Below are 25,872 nucleotides of genomic sequence, written 5' to 3' on the forward strand. Positions count from 1 at the left end.
CAACATTGCTCATGTACTACCAGATCCCCAGGCAGATAGAAACAAGCCCAAACTATTATTAGAGGAATAGGGCAGGTTATTGGAGCTAGCAGAATGGAACTCTACTGAACTGCCCTGTTTCAGAAATGAGCATTTCCACTCATTTCTGAGGTTGCTTCTAAAAGAGCTAACTTCCCACTGTGGTAATGGGGGTCTGCTGGTTCAACAGAAACAGTGGAAGTGCAGTGGAAGGATTGGATATGGTCCTATAGTTTTTTTGACTTAGGTATCACAACAAACCATGGAAAAAGGATTTTGTGAGCTTATGGCATACTCGTGGATTTGGAACTACAGATTTGTAAGGTTTCTATTTTCCCTATGTATTTCTCAGCATTAACCTTTAATTTTGCATCCAAGATTGTAAAAGGAAACTGACTTTAAAGCACACAATAATGCATAGGTGTCTTTTGTACATCTCCCATGTAACTCAGATAAATCCAAGTTTGCTTTTCCTTTCAGTGGAATGTAAAGTACAAAATACTGGGGCCTAGCAGGACAGTGTGAAGTACTTTAATACTGCAACTAATTAAATCAAACTGAACTGAGGTAGCATTTTAATCCACCTATTTTAATTACAGTCAAACAGTATTTTTTTTTACTAGTGATGAAAAATCCAAGCCATATTATTTTTTATGGAGCCACTGAATTTCATGTACCAATTATTAACCTCTTTATTATCATGAGTGCTTGCATTTTTACATAAAATTGAATTGATTGCACTTGCTGTTCAAATTGAAGTACAGAAAAAGAAATAGAAATAGCACTCATTTTTATTTGTTAGATTGAAATAAAGAAATAGAAGCATTAAATGCAGACTAAAATTCAGATGTCCACTTAGAAAGGAATAAGTCCCACTGAACTCAGCTGAAGTTTTTTCTGAGTTAATATGCACAGGACTGACATACATCAGACTTGTGATCATTACTAAGACTAGCTACTTCTCTCATGCTAGATGCATAATGATGCTTCACCTGCTATGGCATAATGGTATCCATCTAATTTGTAGATCTGTGCCCATATTGCATATAGAGTCATTTTTATATTGCATATAGGCAAAAAAACAACAAAACTTCATTGTCAGGATCTGGGGCATGGGTGGCAGGAAACCAGCACACAGACAACAAGAATTCAGGCAGCATAAAAGTCCAGAGTCCAACAGCAAGTCCAATAACAAGTCCAACTCATAGTCACAGAGCAGGCAATGGTCAGGAATCAGGAGTACAGTGTGGAGTGAGACAAAGCAGAGCCGTAACAGGCAAGAGGCCAAGAACTGATCGAACAATCCTAGAACAATGAGTTCTAGGGACAGGATGACTACACAGGGTTCAGGAGCAGCAAGGCATGGTAAGTAAGGCAGGGAAGCAAGGCAGGTTAAGATAAGTCCAGGCAGGAACAGGATCAGAGACAAAGGTCCAGCAAGATGCAGGAATAGGCTACAGCATTCAGGAGACCTGTGTTGCTGAGTCAGCTTCTGGAGGGAAGAGCCAACTCTTACAGAACTCTTCCCCCAGGATGCCCAGGTTGAAGACTGTTCTTGGCTTTACCTTAGAGAGGCAGAGATCTTTAAAAGCACAAAACTTAACTTTTTACCTGAAGATGCTCCAAGGTAAATCTGCTGGGTACAGACCACAAAAATGGCAGAAAGGATCCATGTTACCAATTCAAGTTTCTGGTTGTTACAGGCAGTCAAGTGTTCTCCACATTATTTATTTTTCGATTTATATCCTGCCTTTTTTCCTACAAAGGGCTCAAGGCAGCTTACATCTCCTCCTCCATCTTATCGCCACAACAACAACCCTGTGAGGTAGGTTGGGCTGAGAGTCTGTGACTGGCCCAAAGTCACGCAGTTGGCTCCATGGCTGAGCGGGGACTCAAACCCAGGTCGTCCGAGTCCAAGTCCCATGCTCTTAACCACACCACCACACTGGCTCATTATGTGTGAAGACAGTTTCTGTGGATTCCCCATTCTGGGCACAAGAGCAGCTGTGGCTGCTCCTGCTACCATTTTCTGCTGCCCTGCTCACCTAGCAGTTGCTGCATTGCTGTCAGAATCTGTGTCTCCTGCCCTGCCTGCTCCCACCCTGTCCCCAAGAATGTAAGGAACTCTTTGCAAGCACTGCAGAGTTTCTCCAGACAGGCTTCCTGGGAAAAGTGTGCCCTCCATGCTCCAGGCTGCCAGGGGGAGGCAGCCCTGGCAGCATGTGTGATTCCTGCATGTGGGGAAGCGCCTCAGGCACATGTGCCACAAGGGAGGGAGGGAGGGAGGAGAGGTGTGGATGTATGCAGGTGGGTGCTTGTGCATGGGCACCAGAGTATGGGGGCAGCAGGGGTGCTGCTCTGCTGCTCTTGCAGAGCCACTATGCTGCCCTAATGAGTAGACAGGCACTCTGCAGAGCTGCAGAAAAAGCAGCAGCAGATAGCTAAGAACATGCCCAGGGGTCAGTGGAGAAGAGGCAGGGGATACAGGTAGGATCGGTGTGCATGTGGATCGGTTCCCAGGTGTAGGGGCTGATGGGATGCATGGTGCCATTTGGAGGGGAGATGGAGATGCACAGAAACCACTCATGAGTAGTTACCTCATAATGTGTGAATGCAGGACACAAGGTAAGATAGGTTACTTCAAGGTATTGCTCAGCATTGTGTGTGAACGAATTTGGTGAGTAGAAGGCCATTGTTTCCAAATATACCATTCGACTGTTTGTTATAAATCTGAATAGTAACTATTGCTTAGAAAAAGTCAAGGGGCATATTCAAGGACTCTAATGAAGTGGATGCTAAACTAATTTCCTTGTCATTGCAGTGCAAAGCCCCATAGTCCCGCCGTTTTGTCTGTGCAGAACCATTCTTGCTTCTGGTTTTTGGTCATTGGACTTGATTAGAATGTTGGGAACTGCCTCTTTAGATTTATTTAATGGATTTATATGCTGCCACAATAGGCCATATATGGGATCTGTCTATATGGGCTCACAATATATGATGCTGAGGAGGAAAATTAATGGGTAGATAAAATTTGCAACACTACCAAGCACTTTGGCTTCAGCTATTGGGCAGTATAGAAATTAAATATAAAATATGTTAGGTGCTTAAGAAGGTTAAACTGAATGACCTTACAAATCTAAGTGATTTTTAAAAATACTGAAATGCAGTAATGATGATGTTATGCATTTGCAGTTAAGCTTTTAATATGCTTTGGTATTACAGCTGAAAAAGGAGAAATAAAAAACCTAAGAAAACAGGCTGATTGCAAAAGAACTACCAAGGTGACATGACTATTTAAAGGTAAAGTCTATGGGTGCACTAGACAAGATATATTGTTGTTATTACTGTCATTTCTATATTGCTCAATAGCCAAACTTCTCTGGGTAGTAAACAATTGATTAAAAAACAAAAAATAAAATATAAAATATAGATAACAGCAAAAATGTTACTTGTGAATAAACATGCTATTTATGCTCACTTGTGAGTAGAAATGCATAGGCTTGGTGTTTGAGATGTTATTTGATAGTGCGGTTAATTCATTCCATCTTGCTTACAAACAGCTGCAAAAAGATTCACCACTCCGCTGGTAGCAGCAAAGGAAATGCATGCCTCCCTATATATGTGTGTGTGTGTGTGTGTAAATGTGTGTGTAACCCTGCACTAAAGGGTGCATGATGCCTCAGGTATAGCCTGTAGAAGTGAGGAAAGCTTCTTTTCTTCTACATAAGATGTTGTCAGTTTCTTTGTTACTTAAGGTTATCAAGGATTGCCACAATAAAAGACAGAATGTTCTCCAAAGTTATTTTTCCCCCAGTACTTTTTTTGCAGTTCACCCAGTCTTTACTTGTGAAACTGTGACCCAATGTAGGTGTAGTTCTAGCATAAACCAGGATATCATACCACAAATTGATCCTGCTGTGTTTATGCCATATGTAAAAGGGAACTGTGGTTAGTTCAAAACTAGACATTTTCCATCTTCTCTGCACCTGAAGCGTAAAGAAAAGGAATAGACCAGCTTTTTAGGATGAATCTCATGCTAGTTTGTTCTTGGTTTGTCATTATACCTGAAAAATCATGAGCTGTGCCACTGTGGCCTAGATTGCAAGAATTTCAAGGAAGGCCTCCTGGATGGGTAGACCTGCCTTCAGGCAAAGCATTGGATTAAATGACCTTTCAGTGCTTTCCAGATCAATGCCTTGCTTATAATGGATTCACAAAGCAGTTCTTGAAGGAACAAATTGTTATACTAACTGAATGGGTTGAAGCCAACAGCACTCCATCTGACTGAGCCAGGAGATATTTGTGGGGTCATCATTCAACAAGAAGAATAGAATAGGGATTTATCTGGATATTTTTACTACAAATCTTTTGTTTCAAATAGTGAAACTGACAAAAGATTAAAAGAAAAAGATGAATTCCTATTTACAATATAAAAATGCCCTACATATTAGCAAACTTATTACAAGGGAGATAAAGTTAACTCCAATTTAATATGAAGACTTAAAACTTGACTCAAGAGCAGACATTACCAAAGTGAGCTAACTCCCATGTATAACTAGACATACAAGTGCGCTATTCACATGAATAGTCTAACATCTGAACCAAATGGACATGTAGATCATAGTATTGTGTCCTTGACTAAAAACAATACAAGATGCATTTTTCTAATTAAGGAAGAAGCTTGTGCATCGCTACTTCAGGCAATTATGCACTTTTAAAAACCTTTGCATATGTTGGCACTGTCTCTTATCACATGAAGTGATCATCTGATCATGTCAGATTCTCTTTTAGTGTGGTCAGATGTCTACTGTTATTACGTGCTGTCATGTTGTCTCCAACTTATGAATACCCCATGAATTAAATGCCTTGTCCACGCTAGCCCCTCTCAACTCTTCTAAATACTGTGGCTTCATTCCAGCAGAAACGAAAAAGTGTTATATGCCATCTTCCATGTACATGTGCCTATGCTTACTTCTACGGTTTACATACCAATTGCTTGTACTTCGCATACTCGAGTAGGTATAATCAGTGACTGAGGCCGTGGGACAATGATATGCTTTGCTGATCCAATGGGACTTGTCATTTTTGTGGCATTTGCTGAAGATGGTGTAGCTCCACTGTTAATGCTTATTGGAAGAGTGAAGTCATATGCTGCCACCTAGAGGGTAAATGTGAACCTGTTAATTTCTTATTACAGACAACAAAAGAGTAAAACCATTTTATATTTTTGAATGCCTGAAGCTGTCAAATGTTTTGTATTTGGTCAGAAGTCATTTCACATAAGAAGAATAGGGGATTGCTCCATGTAGCAACAGTGAAATCATAAAGAATGGGCTACTGTGCATAGCAAAAAGGACAAAAGGATAGTGCATGCAAATACCTCACATTCCAGAGTTAAGAAAGGAACTCCAGTCTTCTGGGAAAATGTTTTAATATTTGTATCCTTTTCCTTAATCACTTCCTGAATTGAATATATCCAGAGCAAGTCTTGAGAAAATGACCACAAATGGCCAGGAAGGGGTTTAGGAGAAGAGGCACTTTCGAAGATATTTCAGGCCCATGCCATAGATGGCTTTTATTATCATCACTTTTAACTGGGCATGGAAGTTCACAGTAGTCAGTGCAGTTGGTATAGAACCAGTTGGATATACATCTGCCTACCAACACTCACTAAAAGATAGGCTGTAGCATTTATATACATTTGAAATCATATTTAATGGTGGTTCCACATGGAGTACATTACAACTGTCAATCCTCAAGCATACAAAGAGGCCATCTATGTACTCTTAACCATTTATCCAATTAAGCAGTGGGTTCAGGACACTGAGGCTGCAAACCTGCCAGATAAGTGAGCAAGATACCCCACTGATGCTGCACATCCCATGCTTCCCACCTCCCAAGCAGTACGAGTTCTGTTTTGTCTGGGTAGAATCTCAGTGTGTTCCCCTTCATCCGCCTGACACCTGCTTCTAGACATATGTTTAATCCAGAAAAAGAATGCTCGGGAACACACATTCTTATTGGCAATCTAGTTACAGGCTGGTATCTTGGAGAACTCTGCAGGGGAGTCCCAGTGTAGGGGCATGGGCTTTTGCTATATGCCCAGAGATAGAAGCAGGCAGTATAACTGAAGCAAATACTGATCCCACAGTAGGCCTGACTTCAGTGTGAGGGAGTGAGCTAATAGGTAGTAGTAGAGGTGGTAGGGAATGAGAAAAACATTTGGGGAAACATGAAACAGAGCCATTGGTAAAGTGGTTTGCAGCAGGAGGATATAAGCATTCTGCGGAATATACAAAACAGATAAGATATAGAAACCCAGGAAGACTTGAAATAGAGGCAGTGTGCCTAAGAAAGAGTGTTCTTGTGGGAAAACCTTTAAGTATTTTGTAGTGAATACTGATGCCAGCTTGTGCATTTTAAAAAACAGTTAAAGAGTGGTGATCCTTTGTACCGTTAGATTGTCTCATATAGTCTTTCTTAGGAATACAAATAATGTAATATTTTGCAGAGTTTATACAATATATGTCACACTCATTATCACCTACCTCTTAAGCTATGCCAAGTACTATAGAAGGCACTACATATTTTGTTTTTGAGCATATAGCCCTGTCCAAAGTTTTATAATCTGTTGACAGAAATGAAATTGAGAAGGAAGCATTTTCTAAACAGTTCCATAAAACTTGGTTTAATACTAAATTATTCACATAGTTGGTTGAGCAAAGTATAGCTTTTGGATTGCTATTTCTTTAAGTTTATTATCAGTTGCTTATTTTGCAATCAGCTACTGAGTGCTTGAGATCCCAGAATTAAATGTGGGATACATTTCCAGGACAAAATTCCTGCATCAAGTTTGGATATGAACATGAGCTCCAACCTCATTTTTATTATGAGAAATAAAATGGACTTAAATATAATATATAGCTTACAAATTGAGTTAGGAGACTAAAAGTTAATGAGTACATTTAGGTCACAATCAAAATTACATGTACAAATTCAAGCTGAAGTTCCAATTCCATTTTCAAGGAAGGCCAGGAATAACCAGGACCTCACAGGCACTGTGTTTTATTCATACTATGGTATGGTTTCATGAAAATTAAGAGTTTTAAAAGAAACATTGTGCTTATTTGGTGCAGAGAACACAATTGTAGATAATACTGAAGAATTAGTATTAACAGAAAGGCTGATGGCATTGTAAAGAGCTGTTTCTGGCTAAAAGAAGAGTTGGCTCCTATTCAGTGATATGCATCAACAAAACAGAGAAACCTCAGAAGAGATGCAGGAGAAGATATAACCCACACAGCCTCTCAAATGTCCATGCTTTCTCAACATCCCCCCAGGCATGATCAGACAAATAAAACTGCCATTATAATCAAAGTTATGTGTAGGCCTTTTTCTATGATGCAGCAACTGTACTGTGGAGGAAGAGGTAGAAATGAATGTTAATGCATGAAGAGATAAAGAGGCCAATCACCTGCTCAGTGCAGGACTCCAAGTTAAACCATCCTTCTCGGATGGCTGTCCAGTTGCATCTTAATTATGACAGAAGAGCAGAAGAAGGGATATGCTGGATCAGACCAAGGATCCATCTAAGTTCAGCATTCTGTTCATTCAGTGGCCAACCAGCTACCTGTGTAAACCTAAGTTCAAAAGCCCCCTCCTGCTTCGGCACCCCAGTGCTATAATGCAGTGGCATTGTGCCTCTGATACCAGAGACAGCATATAGCCACCGGGAGCTTTATCCTTCACAAATTTGTCTAAACCCTTTTAAAGCCATCAAAATTTGTGGACATCGAAGAAATCTGCAACAATCAGGCTTTGAGGTAGATCATCACTCTCCTTGCATCCTAGATGTTAACAGGAATTGAGCTAATCTTCCCATGACACATACAGGAAAATGAACATAGGGAGAACCAAAGATGTGTTTCAGAGCTGTTTTCTGCAGCTGCCCCAGAATGAGAAAACCCCTTTCCTTCAGAGATTTGTTAGAGACCAAACTGCTTTAGAAAGCACTGCAGTGGTTCTCCATTTGCTTTTTCATGGTCATAGGAGCAATTTTATATTTTTGTTTTAGGACTGGCTAGCCACACAATGGGGAGCACTGAAAATCTATGCAACTGCCTGAACTTTTAGCAGAGTTTACTTAGTACACAAAGCTGTATAGTAGCAGTAATCTTGACCGCTCTTAATTATAGCGAAGGAGATTAAGAGGGGTAGCCTAGGGGCTATATTGCTGGGAGAACACCTGTACAAGAGAAGAATACATGCCCCACACCCAAGATGTGTCAACTCCTAGAGCCATGTTCAAATCACACATTCTTAGGATCCTCTGAGAAGAAAAATAGGTTACCTTTCCCCAATAAAAATTCCTTTATTCCTGTACCTAACCTTCACCTTGAAGGGAAAGGACACAGAAAAATATTGCCCATGCATAAGCAATCACACTCATATCAAGTTGCCACAGCTTGGCAGTAGTGATCCTATAGCGGTGCCCATGTGAAAAAGTGTGAAAAGTGCAAGTTTGTTCACAGAAGAACACACCAATGGAGATCTGCCTATTAGGGTAATAGAAGTGCTAGGCAAAGGAAGGGGAAGGCTGCCCTCCAGCAAAAAAATCTTATAAATTCAAGTGTTTTGGATATCCCTCTGGATAGTTAAATTAGTTACATTAAACAGTATCTGATGCCGCTGCTATGTTAAGTAGACCACCTGCCAATGCAGCAGGAAACCAGCACAGGGTGCTGTAACCAGAAACTAGCCAAAGTAATCACACCTCTGGAAAAAAGCAGGTCAGGGAAGTTCAGTTGAACAGGCTCATTCAGAAGCAGTAGCCTCAGCTACTTACTCAGCTACAGAATTACTTCTGTAAGTGCTAGTTTCCTGCTGTGCTACTGAATGCTCCCACTAGGACAATGTGTTTAAGAGCTGGTGAACTCCCAACATTGTATGCTGCCCATTTGACAGCATTCACGTACCTGTGTTTACATGCGTGCATGCATGTGCGCATGTGTGTAGGCCTGCACATGCATGGGGAGGATCTAGGCAAACTCAGTTTTACCATTCTAGAACTTAAACGTTTTCTGTACATTTGAGATTCTTTCTGAACTTAATTTCTGGTTTAATGCTGAGCTTCCTTAAGCCCTTTTACTGCATTCTTTAAAAGACTTGCAGAATTCCTGGTAAAAGACAAATTAAAGCAATACTTTTAGGGAAAGTTTAGTGCACATTGTGAATAGGTATTGATGAGATTCTATCTGTGCCTGAGGATTTGAAGGCCAACAAGTGAGAAGAGAGATTTAATCAAAAATAGTCAACCTTGCTCTCAAAGTTGACATCAATAGTCTTTTGAAGCCAGCATCTGCATGTATTAGGAAAGGATTGCTAGTCTTGGTGCCTTCACTGTACATTCTTTACACTGGGATCAATACACATTCCCAGATGTGTCTATCAGCTATGCCATGTCAACCAACTGTGTTTTGTTTTTGGAAAAGCTGCTTCTTCTATATGAAGTCAGCATGGCTGCTAACAATCAGTCCTTTCATTATCTCTCACGGATACCAGACTTGTGCCCATTAGAGAGTCACTGGCTCTCCTCTCCATGTTATTTATTTGTGAGGAGACAGAAAGAATCCACTTCCACTTTAGAAGAAACTATAGTTCTGGCATGCTTTGCCTTGCAGTGAGCTACCTGCTCCTCAGCTGGTGAAGCTCCCATAGCAGAATAGCTGATCAGGTGGTGACATAGCCTTAATATCTAAGCAGACTAGCAGAGGAAAAAACCCACATAAGGAAAGAAGGAAGAAGATAAAATAGAGATATAAAAATTAAAATTATTCACAAGGAAGTATCTAGGACTCATTTATGCACTGAAAGATTCAAGAGATTAGTTCCCTTGAAAAAATTACCTGTAAAACTTCACTCATTATTTTTACACATTAGAATTTTGTTGCCAGGTACTTGAGAATGTTTAGAACCAGTAAGATGTATGATAGGAAAAAATGTGGAATCTTATTTTGGGGGCAAAGCTGTTGTTTAGGACAGGGGGAATCATAGCTCTTGCCAAAAGCGAAAAATACCTCTGGAGGGGGGAAAGCGCTCCTTGCCAGCACAGCTCAGCTCCTTCCTACATCAAGTGCTTTGCCAAGAGGGACTGCACTGAGCCTTGTACTGCAGATCATTCCCTTCACTTTAAAGGAGCCCAGGGAATATAATTTACTCTTTGTTAAAAACAAAAAGTTACGAAATCTAAATGAACAACTTCAGACAGCACTTTATTTTTCTCATTTTAACTGAAAGCTCATCTGCAGGGGAAAACAAAGCATTTTAAAAGATCACTGAATATTTATGACCATTTTAAAATGGAAAATTATATGGAAAAATGCTCCTGTAACATAAAATGTTTGTTTTCAAAACCATTAACTCACGGGAATTGACGGGGAAAAATATAACTGTCTGCTATATTCTGTATTCTAGATGCAGCTATATTCATATATTCCTAGTCGGTAAAAGTTCAGTCATTCGACATTTTGCATATTCTTGTAAGTGATCAGTCTGACATTTTAAAAAGATATGTTAAGCATCCTGACAATTCCTGGATGGGTCATACAAAGAGGGGTGCTTCTTCATTTGAGGTTTTTGTCCTTTTTGCATTGAGCTAATCATTTACCATAACCACCAGGCTCTTTTTTGAGACAAGCTCATTCCCTCCCTCCTTACGTGTCTTGCTTAAATACTGTCTGAATATGCTTATATTAACTTTTCAAGTAAAAAATAAAATATATATTTGGTCAGTGTTAATTATTGATGTGATCAGCTTTTTGGTAGAGAGGGGAAAGTAGGGTTCAAAGGCAGTTATTTTATTAATGGGTTCCACCTTCAAGAGATTTAAGAAATTCTGATTTTAACTGTTTTAGGTAATTGTAAACAAGCCAGTGTGCGGCTCATGCACTCCCCACTCCACTTTCTTCCTTCATTTGTGAGGAAAGAAAGTTTCATTTTCACTTTAGAACAAGCTACTATTCTGCTGCATGAACTCAGGAAATTGTGGCTCAAACACTGGCCAGGTATCCTAGCTTCTTAACTCTGGTTAGAATTAACCACAGTTCCATGTGCTTCACTTTCTTAAGTGAAAGGGAACATTTACAGTCAGTGACGTTCCTTACATGCAAAGCAGGACAGGTGAAGAGGAGTTGGCAATACTGAGATTTATGCTAGCTCCTCTACAAACATGTAAAACTTTTTAAGGTGGCATCTGAACTGAGTCTCAGAAAACTTTGTATAATAAGTACTGGACCATGCAAAGTATTAATTAAAAACCTTCCAAAAATTGTACTAAGATAATATGCAACCAGACACATGACAGAATTGATTTTATATGGTGTATAATTACCACAGCAAATAGAAATCGCTGTCTTATTTTGGGTGGATTCATTTTTTTTCCACACCAATAGGCATCCAGTCACCTGAGATGCCATTAGGTAATTGTGTTCTTTGTGGAATATGACAGCATGCTATGCAGGTTGTCATGAAGCAATTTAGTGACTGTGGTGACCTGCCATTTTCTGTACACATAGAAAAGGTTTTTTAAAAAAGGTGTGCTTATTTTGATCTCATAGACTTACTTCTTTTGGAGTGAAACTCAATGAACATTCCAAAGCAGAATTTGCTTCTATGGTTGCAGAATACAAACGAGTTGCCTCTGGTGTGATGCCCATATCTGTCAGAAAACAAAGATTTGTGTGTGTTATTGGTCAATTGTCCTGATTAAGTTTGACAGATCCATAACCCCAAAGATCAGTGTCAAGAAGAAGAGAGGTCGGAAGTAATTCAGTAAAGTGTTTCACAGCCAGTTCCTGAACTGCTGACTTGCCTGCTTCATTCCAGCAGGGATGGGAAAAATCCACATTCAGAGAACAAGTTTCTGAATATTACATTTGAAAACTTGGATACAGCTATACTAAATATACCTATCAGTAAGTATATGTACTTTCAAACAAACATGCTTAGGATAAAGCAAAAAGCCCATACAATACAATTTGTTTGTCTAGTTGAAGTCTTCTTGCTCTGCTTATTACCACTCTCTTTCAGCTATCAACCACAGTACAAGCATATTCCCTGTGGAGCATAAACAGCAGTGATGTTTACAAGGAAAGATAGAAGTAAACAATCTTAAGTGATCTTGACATAAGCTGTACTTTAAAAACTTCAAAGCTTACTAAAGTATAAAAAATAGAATAGCTGTATATATTTAGTAGCACTATTTTTTTTAAGTTGCTACTAGCTAGCTACATGGGCCATGATTTCTGGCTAACGTATCTTATTAAGCAAAAATAAGGATGGTACCATGCAACCATAGTGGGTTCATTTCAGACAGGGAAAAAACATTCCATGCTAACTCTGCCTTGTGATGAATTAATGGTACAATGAGTTCACCAATTTCCAAATTTTAAGTCCACATGTCTGGGTGATGTCACTGAAGGCTTAAAAGAATCTATCATCTCCTGGTCTGAAAACGTATTGGAAAAATAATTGTGCCAAATGTTACCATATAAGGAAATCAAGTGGGTTTGACTCAAATGTCAAAATCAAAAACAATTGCATGTCATTTATAGTAAAGTATTTTCTAAAGAGCCCAAACTTCAGGTCATATCATACCATTGTTATACAGAGAAGCTCATAGTAACATTACAAGCCAGAAATTTGAATAGTAAATAAACATCTTTGTCACAATGAAAGACAAACTTGGTACAATGGAATCTGAGAGAGAAATATGTTTTTGGGATGGGGATGCGGCAGCGGGGTCTTACACAAAAAAGCTAAAGAAAGTTATCACAGAATGTCAATGCAGAGTAAGTGGTGTGTTGTAAACACATAGGCACAAAGATCCCAATATATTCAGTACTAGAAATCCTTCTCTAGAATACTGTAGATATAAAGCCCAAGAAGAAATCTCCAAGAAGAAAAAATTACTTTACATGGTTTTGAAAGCTGTTCTTTGGTCTAAGAAACATTTTGAAGTATACTTCAAAAACTGCCTATTTTTAAAAAAGGTTATTGAAGGAGCACACATTTGTTGTGATTGTGCCAACAACACTTCTTTGGTTGGCAACTCTGACTAATTCCTATGTACCAAAGACTAAATAATATAACTAAAACAAAGAGAATAAATTAGAAATTATCTTGACATCAATGGGTCCACATTTAGCCAATGGTTTTATTGTAAACATGGGCCTACAGTGAGATAAAACAAACCCTAACACAGGAAGCACACAAAGAGCAAGTTGACAGGACCCTCCATGACCACTCCTCCAAATAAAACCATGTTGGGGAAGTTCAGTACATGTGTCAAAAAGATAGAAGTGGAGGAACTGGAAGAATGTACTGCATTACCATAGACCTAATGATGTCTACAGTTAGGAGGTATATAAGGCCAACAAAGCCAGCTTATTTCAGCAACTTGCAGCAAAGGCTTTCATAGAAACTAACCCTTACACATAGAGCTACAAAGAAATTGCATCGGATTTTAAACCTCTGGAAAGCTTTGGGCACTAGACAGTGTTCTCATCCATCCTCCCAGTTCTTGAAAAAGGAATCAGAGGGATGGGGAATCCTCCAGCTGAACAACCAGTTATGAAGATGAGACTGATATGAGAAGTTTAGATACTGGGAGCAGAGACTACGCTACTTGGAAGACACACTGTTGACAATTCAGAGGTTGCACTTCATAAGAGCTGGAAAGAATGTGTTTGACCACAGCATAAGGAATTTTATCAGGAGGGTTTAAACTGAATCCTACTGGGGAGGGGCAAGTGAAGTTGGAGGCAACAGAAGATGAAGGTTTATGCACCGTAACAGAGAAAATCTCTATAGAAATGCCCCCAAATAGTCTTTTCAATAATGTATGAAGAGAACCAGAACATAAACACATGGGCTTCAATGTCTATACACTAATGCCTAAAGTATGAGAAAAAAACAAAATAAACTTGAACTTTTAAAATGTGAAGGCAAATAAAATTTGACAGATATTAAACGAAACTTGGTGGAATGACACTCAGTACTGGAATATAGGAATTAAAGGGTATAACTTGTTCAAAAAGAACAGAAGAAATTTAAAAAGAGCCAGAGTTGCATTATGTTAAAAATACTTAGCCCTACACAAAGATGTGCCTTGCAGCATCTGGGTTAAAATAAATATGTGAAGGAATAAAAGGAAAATGACAGTCTCCTACCAACCACCCAGTGTAGCCTTTTCTTCTTTTATGCAACAATTTTTTCCAGATAATCACAGTTCATAAATAAATACCTGACTGGAGAGCAAAATGTAATGTGAAGTCATCATGTCTGGATAAATCCATTGTCACTCTGGCATGTGTTTTTCCTTTGTTCTCAATAAAAAACGGAATCTCTTGGGTAGAGCCAAGATAAACACCAGGGAAGTTAAAGGAGTGCTAGGAAGGAAGGAAGGAAGGTTGGTTAACGGCCTAGGAAATAGGTAGCAACTGCATCTTGTAATCGGGAGTAAACTGTCCCTAGTGAACATGTGACAGTATTTTATCATTATTTTTTCATTTTATCATGTTACCACGGCAGTTTAAAATGTAGCAGGATTAAGGTCCATTACTGGACCATGTGAACTGCTACCAATATTACACTCTGTTTTGAATTTGACAAGTGTTATGCCCTTAAGAGAGACAATTAAAAGACAGTCTTCCTTATCTGATTTATAATCTATCATATACTGGCTAAGCTGGCTTGCTTTTGCAGTCAGGGATTGTATACCCTGACAGTTTTCAATATGTATATACACAATTGCCAGCTGTCATGTTCCCTGGTCCTGTCTCACACTCAAAGACACAGTAGATCACAGATGCCGAAGAAGCACCTCTTGAAAATTCACTAACCCCACTCTAGGCCAGAAGATATTGCTTTACTAGATCCTCCAATTCAGAAGACTCACACCCAGGACAACCCCTATCAATTCTATTCTATAGAAACCAAAGTCTGTAAAACAAGGCAATGGCTCTTTAAGGGCAGGGCCAACTGTCCATTCTGGTCAGCTTCAGGTAGTCCTGTACACCATGCTGGAGCAATGTCTCCACTTCCATGGGTGTGAACACCTTCACCACAGTGTCTAATACCCTGACTCTCTCTGCTTCCTCTAAGGCAGGCAATACTGCCTTGGCCTTGACATGTGTCTGCCTTATTTTCCAGGAGGCAAATGAACCATTTATGTCCCTGCCATCGCACTGCCCTGTTAAGAAGTCCCACTGTTGTAGACTGCTTCCTCTGTGAGCTCCGAACCCAGCCTAACCAAGACACCAGTTGCAAAAGAAGCACAATCTTGGAAACTCTGACAAGCATTACTGAAGGACTAGGGGCCATTGCAGCCAAGAATTTAATGTGGTGATAAGCATGTGCCACTCTCAGCTGCAAACAACCTACTCAGTCTCAGACACAGCCTGTGCAGCAAATCTTAGAAAATGGGAGGTCTCTGGTTGCAGGGAACAAATATGATGACAGCTCTATCAACTGAATTATCCTCCTCTTCAGAAACAGCCAGTGCAGATGGATTCAAAATTAATGCAAGGGTGAAGCCCACCCACCCTGGAAAACTGTTGCTCTAGAGATCATCTATAGCGGATAGCTCCTCCTTCCTTCACACGTTTCCTCTTACAGCCTTGTAGCACCTAATAAAGCCAACTTACTTTGTAAGGATAAAAAGCTCAACATTCATGATCTCTGCAACCAATATTTTTCTTGGGAATGCAGCAAGGATGCCTAGAATTGAAAGTCTTTCGCATCTCTGTTTGCCTTTGAGAGCTCTGAGGTTAAGAGATATACTAAAATACTTTCTGGCCAGAGGTTCATGGCTAGGTGGTTGAAAGAGGAAAAACCCCTGATTTATTCTCTAGGTGAGATTTTAATATGAGCTGAAGAAAACTCTGAAAGCTTGCCTCTCCACTGAGACAGATTTTATGAGTTCTCCATGTTCTTCAAGACCAAGGTCTCAGACATTCACCAGCATCCCTACACATACCATTTCTGTAGGTAGCATGATGTTTTAACATAAACGCACAGTAAAACCACTATTTGTTTTCAGCCTCTAAATACCTTCATAATGGTATTTATGCAAAGATACTGAGTCAAGGACAAAACATATTTAGGCCTATGCTTATATAGCTGCCATGGAAAATAACAGAACTTTGAAAAATGCTCATATTTTCCTGGTTTATGCCTTAGCTCAATTACAAGAGATATACAAAATCTAGTATATAATTCTAAAAGTAATTCTAAAATGGATATACTTATTTTATCTAAATATAAGTCCTTATAATTCTAAAGTGAGGATAATAAAGTATGTCAAATATTTACCACACTAATATCTATGTCAGGAACTTCTACAGATCCCCCAATCCTAAGTTCCAGAGATTTTGCATTCCGTACAGCAACCTAATTAATGGAAGGAAGTAGAAAGATTTATGTATTTTCCTAAAACCTTTTCTAATGTAGAATTTCCTTGTCTGTTGTATATATTAAAAATAAACATATACATTCCCTGCACAGTGTCCACCTAAACTGGACCACTGTATACAAAGATACATGAACAGTTAAAATTATATTTAACAGTTTTCAAAATGGTGTAATCTAGAAACTATTCCAAGCCAATGGAATTAGATCAACCTAAATCCAGCTATCTTGACTTAGTAAGACTGGATGTTTGCCACAAGATCACTTTCAGTAATACAAATACAACTTTCACAGGGCACAAAAACAATTCCCCACTGCATACATTGTAACAAACAAATTTTCTAATAAAAATAGAGTGTCCATTCAACACAGCATACACAAGTATAACCATGATGAATCAAATCCCAAACAATTGCCATTGAAATCACTGTAGATGTTGCTGCAAACAGGCTATCTAGAGGAAATGACTGCTCAGGTGTGCAAGCAGTTGTCTCTTCTTGCATTAACTATTATTTGCATGAGACAACAGGCTGCAATGATTGATGTTTGCACCAGCTGCTGGTAGTATGAGATTTGCTTGGGATTGTTTTTCAGAGTGGACAGCAACATCTATGTTTCTTCCAGTCTCATATTGCTATAATTACTAAACACGTAAAATCACCCCTGCAGTTCCCAAACAAGATGCATGGGCTACTCTTACTATACAAGAAGCTTCTTTGACCCTGTTTACATGTTTGCATATTTGCATGTATAATTAGACTGTTAAGGTTATAATCTTTGAAAAGCACCTGAGAGCTCTGCCCTTGAGAGTATAAAAAAGTAATAAAATGGAAATGTCACCTCCCTGTCTTTTGACAGATCTTCCTACACAACTTTACATTTTTGAGACTCCCTTTCATGTCCATGTTCCTTCCTGCCCCTATTTTGAAAGGTTCTGCCAGGCAGACAAATCTTTCCATTGTCTTCACAGCTGAATTGTTCCAAAGAGTCTACTATTTGACTGGTTTACTGCCTCAGTGCATACAACATTTATGAATATATCATGACATAAAAGAAGCTCACCAAATCACTGCCAAACTTTTCACATTTGCAAAAAAAAGTAGTAGCATATTAAAGTATAAATATATTTTCAAGACTAATAGAAATTTCTAGACAGGAGTTCAAATTTCAGTACCTCCACTCTACTATCAAATTTCATTAATGCATTCGGTCTGAAGTAGATTTTTATTTCTGTGCGGCCTCCCACAGGTACTACACCCTGAAAAGGTGTAATAAACATTCCAGGAAGAGGATTGGCATCATGGACCTGCCAGTAAAAGCAAGAATTATACAACCTATTTTCCAGCAATTCAGCTGCAAAGAACAAAGCCTATAGCTTGCTTCCAGGGCCAAAATGTATCCATTAGCTTAAAAAGACCTTTCTCACTTGCATATCAGTTTAACTTTGCAGCTTTGATTTCTATGACATATTTTTCATTTATTACTTTACTTAGGTTACAGTCCTTTGCATGTCTATACAGAAACAATTCCTACAAATCCTGTTACCTTCTGCAGCCAAATATTCTAGGCCTTTTTCTGTTTAAATATGCATAGGATCACACTCTTAAATAATTTATAACGGGCCTTTAATACAAATAGACAAAGTCCCTTACAAAATGTAAACAATAAAACAGGCTAAAAATATATTGCATACAAAACACAATAGCATTAAAAACAGCATGAATTAGCCAATTAAAATAGAAACAGTTATAAAATTCCTTCTGGAATAAAAGGGCTTTGAGCATCCCACTAAAAACAAGGACTTTGTTAGATCTTACCAGAAAGCATTCCACAAGTGCAGTGTCACCATTACAGGAGCCTTATCCCTGGCACCTGCCAATCAAACATCTGCTAAAGATAGGCCAGAGAGCAAGGTCTCATACCAAGCACACCACTTGGGCAAAATTATCAGGGCAAAGGTGGTTTCTTAAGATTCTAGGACTACTTGGCCTACAACTGAGTTGTTGTTACTAAAAACATTTTTATCCTGTCCATTGTGAAACATGCCTCAGGACAGCTTACAAAGGTTAAAATAGCAATATAACACAATCAAACGATAATTAAAACATTAAGTAATAAGCACAGCATAACACTTTCAAAAACTAAAAAGAGGAAAGAAAGAATAGAAGGAAAAGAAAATGCAACTGTGATCAGATCTTAAAACATCTAAAATCATTAATTATTAAAATGATGGTAAAATAAAATAGTCTTTACCTAGCACCAGAAAGAGTAAAGATTTGGTGCCAGGTGGACCTCTCCGGGGAGCGCATTCCATAGTCTGGGTGCCACCGCAGAGAAGGCCTTCCTCCGCAGGGATACCCTCCTTACCTCCTTCAAAGAGGGTTCCTGGAGCAAGGCCTCCTCTGCTGACCTTAAGGGGCATGACGGCATGTAGGGAAGGAGACGTTCCTTCAGATATCCTGGTTCCAAGCCCTTTAGGATTTTATGGGTTAGTACCAACACCTTGAATTGGGCCCGGACTTCAATTGGGAGCCAGTGTAGCTGGTAGAGGACTGGCATTATATGAGAATTAAAACCACTTATAATTAAGGTTAAAACCACTACTTCAAAAACTAATCACAGAAATTAATTGCAACCAACACAATTACTGTAATATGCTCTGATGACCATGCTCCTACAAGTATTCTGGTGCCAAATTTTGTACCACTTAACATCTCCAAAGTGTGTTTAAAGCTATCTATGTAGAAAGCACTGCAATAGTCCTCTCTGGATGTAACTCTTCCATGTATATCTGAGGTCACGATTACATTATTCACAGTTGGCGGACCAGTCAATGTTGGTAAAAGGCACACTAGCCACCAACATCACTTGGGAATTTAGGGACAATCAATCTGTAATAAAGGCACCTTTCTGAAGAATAAACTTACTAAGAGGAGAAACCAAGTTCCTTCAAGTAAGATGTTGTAGCTAACATTTATTCTATCAGCTGCAGGCTTTACTTTCTCATATAATCCCTTTTTTGCAAATCTCTTGCATGAAGTATGTGTGCCACACTTAACTGTGGAACAGGTTTATTCTACTCATTTAATTTTTGCTGTGGGCAGCAATGGCTGACTCCAAAATGCGAATTTGAAAGCTGGATTCTGAACTTATTTATGTCAACTGGAAATTACAGTGAAATTTTCTAGAGAAGACAGGCAACAGTCCTCCCTTCTCTAAGACTGAAAGTTATTGACTAACACTCCTTGGTTTATATAGGATGGCCAAAATTAATCAAATGTTTACAAAAATGTATTCATATATTGGTACCTAGCCATTGCCCTCTCAAAATTATTTCTACATAACATAAAGGCCTTTCTGCCCATCTAGAGATATAAGATTTGCAGAGCTTTGAAGTCATGCAGAAAAGGTTAGCTTGTTTTTACTTCTTTCTGTAAGATTTCCAGCATAGTTATTTCTTCCACTTCTTATTACAAGTATTGATCTAAAGCATTGTTTACTAAGAGATATTTCTAGATCCTCCAAAGTATGCTGTTGCCCAACATGTGACTAGAGTTACCCTATCAAACATGCGAAGGAAATGTGTACTCCTGACAATTTAGATTTTCTTTTATAAAAGTCTGTGCTTTTGGGTTTCTCCAGGTCAGATGTTGTCTCAGTCACTGAACATTGTTCTAAAACCCACACAAAAATGATCTAGTTTATTCTGTCACTGCCACTACATGCCCCCATCTACATTTCTTATGTTTAGGAGAAAAAAATGAGGCTTAGAATTGTTGAACACCCTGTTGCAGTTTTAATAACATTCTCAATTAAATCTCATTAGGAACACTCCCTCTGCTATAAAAAATGTTTGGTGCCACCACCAAAATATAAAGAAACTGATTAACCTTGTTCCTGCGATTCAGGGCATACGAGAGATAAACTTTCAGAATTAACAATAATTAATAAGTTTAGTAGGGGGTTTAGAAAACTCCACCCTAAATTGAGGTTGCTTAAATTTTAAGCCTTAACTGTTCTTAAATGGCTACTGGTACCTGACAGGTAAAGGAAACTTTCCCAGCTAAATAAGTTATTAGCTTTGCCTTCACATTTCCTTAAACCAATTCCCCACAAATAGAAACAGAGGCTGTGCATCAGTTTTCCTCTGTCTCCAGCTCTTCCTGCTTCTTCCGGCTTCTAGAATGATTCAGATATTACAGGGAAATCTTGCTGAAATGCCATCTGGTCAGACATAAAATAGGAATCTAAAATGTATTATATATAACTTCATTTGCTCAAAAAATTACCATGTCTAATATAGCAAAAGTATAATTTATTCAATGTTTAGAAATGTACTAATTTACTTTCACATGTTTTTATTTGTAATGATAGTTTTATGAGAGCAAAGCAAGTTATGAATAAAACATTTTGTGTTCCTAAAATAGCAAACTGGATTTAGACCTATAAAAAGCATTAAAATATTACATATTCGTCCATATTCCCTCCAATTTCCAATGACCACTTGGAGGAATAAAAACATATTTTTCTCATGCCTTCAGAATTTGCAGCTACTATAGCCTCTCTTCTGATGAGATGATTATTAGGCCAATTATCCTACTTGCAGGCTTAAAACTCAGTAAAATTTGTCTGCCAGTTTTCCTGTTTTCTCATAATACATTAGGTGATCCTGGACACTGCTTTTTGAGCATTCCTACAGCAGCATTGGGGTAGATCTGGGCTAGGGTTGCACAGAAATATCTGCATCATTATTCAACCTGCGTACATCTTACCTGGAAATATGCATGGTTATGCCCCATGTTTTGAAGAATGGCTGTCCTGCAGGTAGTTAAACGCAGGGGAGCATGATTAAATGTTATCCTTTGTTCCTTAAACTGAACACTAGTGGAGCCAAGCTAATATTGAAAACAATTAAAAAATAAGACATTACCATCAATATACATTCTCTTTTCACTTTACAGAAACCAGACAAGGATGCGAGCATGAACAGGCTACTGGAAAATCTACTAGCCAATGTTTGGAAAGAACAAAACAAAGGTGGTGATGGAAATGGTCTCTATGGTCTTTAGTGAAGCAATGGGATTTAAATAATAATTCAGCATGCAGCTGGAATAATGGCATGTTATTTCTGAACTGGAGATGTACGATCACACTGGTAACTGTTTCCCATTTTACTATTATAAACCACAGAAGTATTTCTATGGGTCATTCTAAAGAACAAAAAGAGAAAGGAGTGTACAAGTGTCCATTTTACAAAGCAGATGTGACTGAATAAGAGAATGGTTTGGCATACACAAATGAGGACAGGTGGCTAATTCTACCAAGTACCAGGAGGACTCAATTCCTCTACAGCTGATCAGAGGAAAAGGCCAAGAGATGGTGGCTTCTGCTTCTTGGCAGCAGATCAGCAGCTGTCTGCAGATTTTGATCCCTGATGTCTACTAACCTGACTCGGTTGCTAAGGTCAGGAGAAATTGAAATTCTAACCTGTCAATTACATTACTGTTTTGAACCAGCCTGCTCAAGGAGAGAACCCTTTGTAGAACACACATGCCAAAGGCTTCTTTCACTGATGAAAACATGTTTAATGACTGGTACAAGCAGGGACCAAGTGGCTGCTCTACATATTTCCCATGCCAGATGGCTTCCTTTGAAGAGACAATCCACTGTTTCTACCAATGCCAGCATTGCCTTAGTGTGTGTGTGGCATGTTTCCTGGCTCAACACTTGCACAGGGCACAATACAGATTGAGCAGTTACTATCCCCTGTTCTGAGTCCTTCCAAGCTGGAGGACACTGCTTTACTATGCTACTAACATTCAGAAGATGCACTTTTAGAGCAGTCCCTGTCACTATAATTTGCAAAAGCTAAAGGCTATGAAACCTTTAAGGACACAAAAAACAGTGAAACTAGGCTGGACAGTCAAAGCATAGATCCACATCCATGTGTGAGAATATCTGAGCCATGCTTAATTTACAGGGATCTGTCCAAGGTCCTGAACATTTCTGCCCCATATGAAACAATCACTGTGTGCCTGCCTTGACCTGACCTAAACTGACTTTCCCCTACCAGGTATAACTGTCTTGCTTGTCTTGAACTAACATTACCAGACATGACTCTCCCATTACACTACGCTGCTAGAGCTACTGTTTTCCACTTCTCCCATAGACTTGAAACATAACTGAAACAGGATAATCTGCACCCAAAGACTGACTTATTTCTATATTCAATGGTACCTTTTGTTTCTTTTCCTTTGCAGGAAAGGGAAAGGAAAGCTGTCATTTTAAACCAGATTAGTATCATAAGGAGACATATGTTCCAAAGGCAAACTGAAAAAAAAAACACTAGCTACAAAGTAGAAAAGTATTCCATTACCTTTGCAAAACATTTAAGTTTAAGTGTTTTTCCCTGATGAACACACAAGTCAAATTCTCCTGTTGTGGGAGAAGAGAAACTTGGATGCCAAACTACTTCACATTCTAGGTCTTTACATGCTTCTACAACACCTAAATTAATACAGAATACAGAAAGGGAATAAGGTATTGCAGTTACTTAAATCATAAAGCTTATGGAAGGCAAAAAGAATTAGATCATGTAACTTAAAATCCTCCTCTCCAAATCTATCTTGTGAATAGATTTTGTTAAGAAATGTTATTAGTGTTTGGACTACAAAAATAAGAACCAATTCCAGTACAAAAGGTGAAAAGATGCAATTTGGCTGCAGTATTTAGTTGATTGACTTGATTAATCTATAAGCCAAACTTCTTCACGTTAATTACAAATAGAGCTCTCATCAGACATTGCCCCAACACTGATCTGCTATATTTCAGTGTCCTCTGTCAAATGCATTTTTGTTTGCAGCAATTTAAGTTTACAGCTCTCAGTTGGCTCCTTGTCTTTCCTAACGCTGTGACCTTTACCTAGAACACAGCTGAAAAGCAGATGCTTACATCCTCTTTCCCTGCATTATGTGGTAGCAATAATAACCCAACCAAGTAAACAAAAAACAACAAAACTCATCTATACTAGGTTGCTGCTGTGTCTCTATCACTTTATACAAATATTCCAGTCAATGAAAAGAGAAACCTCTTTATTTGGGTAGTTCATCGATCATCATATACTTCTAACCTTTCCTACTCTTTAAAAGGTACTAACTGAACATATTAAGAGAGATGGAATGCAATGAATGAAGGATATCCATAAAGTTCTGTCTGGGAATGCAAAATATGTGAGAATTATTTGATATTGAATTGTCTTATCCAATTTGTTAATGCTCCAAAGAGGTACTGAAAGGCTGCAAAACATCTGAAAAGGGGTGTAGATAGATGAAGATAGATGAAATTAGGCTGATTATTAGCCTTTGGATAATTCTTTATTGATAATCTATAGACACAAGACATTCTGGCAAGTAAATGTTCTAGCACTGTGCCATGTTGTTTAATGTTCCAAAATTGATTGTCCTGACAAATAATGAAATACAGGGCTTTTAAAAATCAGAAATATCAGTTTTATGAATAACTGAATATTAATTAATCAGTCATTTAAATGCTTATAAGTCAGTTTGTCACATTTGCAAAAAAAAAACCAAAAACGCCCCACTATGGAACTGTTAGTGTCAAACTAAGACTTAGAATGCTATGTTTATGAGGCCTATGGGGCCTAATCTCTACAAACCCTCTAAAATATAAGTCTTACCTAAAACAATTTTTCAGCACAATGTTATTATTTATTACGCATAATATTCTTTACCTTTCTCTGGGCATATGGAAAACACCATTGCTTCTTCTTTGATTACAGGCTTCCAGGAGAACTCTGCAGGGTAATTTTTTCGATTGTATAAGGTCACTGTTGCTCTAAATCCATATTCTGCTAAGAAGTTAAAGGCAGGAGTTAAAGTCAGTTCCCTTGTAGACAGCTCCAAGGCAACAGGTACCGTTTTTGCTACCACTAACACATATCCAGTGTGATGTTTGTTTACTGAGTACATGAAAGATCTGTAACACAGAAAAAGAAATGATACATTGCATTTCAGTATCATCTACACAGTCATAAACATATTGGTTTGATCCTATTTTCAAACATGCTGCAAATATATAATATATACTAAATCATGAAACAATATAAGCTTCATAGCATTTAATTTCAACATTGCTCAAACAAGTACACAGACACCTACTACAGACACCACATATGAAACTCCACCATTGTATTGCCACAAATAATTAACAGCTGAAACTGCTGCAGTTGTTAGTGATCAGTTTCAGTTTCACTAACAATTTAATCCTAGTCAGGAATAATCCTATAATGTTAAACAGGTCTTATTTATCTTCTGTGTAAGTATTGGATTATACCTACATAGAAGAGGTATATAGTCAGTGTGCTTGATAAAGTTTTAACTCCACTGATCCACTAGTGATTTTCTTGGAACCTGAATTACCTTTAAAAACACCTTGACATTTGGTCAAGGCGACATAAACATAGACTTGATTTTCAGTGTTCTTTATTACTGCTTTTTAACAAGAGGCTTCAGTCTCCCTCCCAGAGCATTTTTTCTTAAATTATCATTCTTCTAGCAACTACACTGACATCTAGACAGAGTCAAATAGGAAGCCTTACTTTTGAAAGTTTCCCAATTTGTCATTCTCGAACACAATTGGAATATAAGTCTTTGTAAATGGTGGAATGACTTGAGACAAAGGACTGGTCTGTTGCAGTTCTTCACTTTCAATTTCTACTTGTATCCAGACATGCATGGGAAGATTATTCACAATATACATTTTTCTGGTAGATACAGAATGTGCACAAACCTCCCCAAAATCAATAGTGGAGGGGCCTGGAAGCAATGGAAAGGAGATAGCTGAGGTGAAAAAGTGGAAATCCAAGTGTAAATCACAACATTTACAGCAGTAATTGACTTTAGAGAGGGAGGATCAAGTAACAATAAGCTGCCTGATGCTATACAATTGCTTGCCCATCACCCATTTTAGAGAAGGGGCTTTGCATGAAAACTGATGGCCTTGGCTTCATATAGGCTGGCTAAAGTGCAATAAGTCTGGCATTTCAGAATGGAAATCGGATTCAGAGCATAAGTACTTCCCTTCTCCCCCACCCCACATTTCACCATCACTGTAGTCTGGGAGACTTGAGTCACCTTTCTTAAGAGCCAAGTGGGAATTTCACCATCTCTTCTCCCAGACTGGGCACTCTGAAGCAGAGGGAAAAGGTCTTACACAGGCGAGCCTCTCAGGACAAATTGGCTTAAAAGGCACCATAAATCATTTGGGGCATCACCTATTTCGGTCTCACATGGTGAGTTCACACATCACAACCCACCCTGCCAGCAAGCTATAAGAAGTGGGTTGGGGGTTTTTTGCCGGGGGGGGGGA

General features: G+C 38.6%; 1 protein-coding gene across 15 annotated transcripts in view; it reads right to left on the reverse strand.

Annotated features, from left to right (window-relative positions):
- The window catches only part of CFAP47 (cilia and flagella associated protein 47), a 260,884-nt gene that overhangs the window by 196,958 nt on the left and 38,054 nt on the right, over window positions 1-25,872 (reverse strand). For 14 of the 15 annotated variants that reach the window (XR_006415883.1, XR_006415885.1, XR_006415884.1 and 11 more), the window contains 9 exons: window positions 25,103-25,319; window positions 24,236-24,480; window positions 22,862-22,992; window positions 21,258-21,380; window positions 17,660-17,791; window positions 16,390-16,467; window positions 14,321-14,465; window positions 11,640-11,734; window positions 5,008-5,176 (listed from right to left, as the gene is read on the reverse strand). Coding sequence is in view for 12 of the 15 variants with exons in the window: in XM_044441887.1 (XP_044297822.1) it covers window positions 5,008-5,176; window positions 11,640-11,734; window positions 14,321-14,465; window positions 16,390-16,467; window positions 17,660-17,791; window positions 21,258-21,380; window positions 22,862-22,992; window positions 24,236-24,480; window positions 25,103-25,319 (1,335 nt within the window). In the remaining 3 variants the exon portion in view is untranslated. The remainder of the gene's footprint in view (window positions 1-5,007; window positions 5,177-11,639; window positions 11,735-14,320; window positions 14,466-16,389; window positions 16,468-17,659; window positions 17,792-21,257; window positions 21,381-22,861; window positions 22,993-24,235; window positions 24,481-25,102; window positions 25,320-25,872) is intronic. The other variant, XM_044441881.1, reaches the window with a different exon arrangement.

The sequence above is a fragment of the Varanus komodoensis genome, unplaced genomic scaffold, assembly GCF_004798865.1.
Source record: "Varanus komodoensis strain SLA01 unplaced genomic scaffold, ASM479886v1 scaffold4, whole genome shotgun sequence".
NCBI classification, from domain to species: domain Eukaryota; kingdom Metazoa; phylum Chordata; class Lepidosauria; order Squamata; family Varanidae; genus Varanus; species Varanus komodoensis.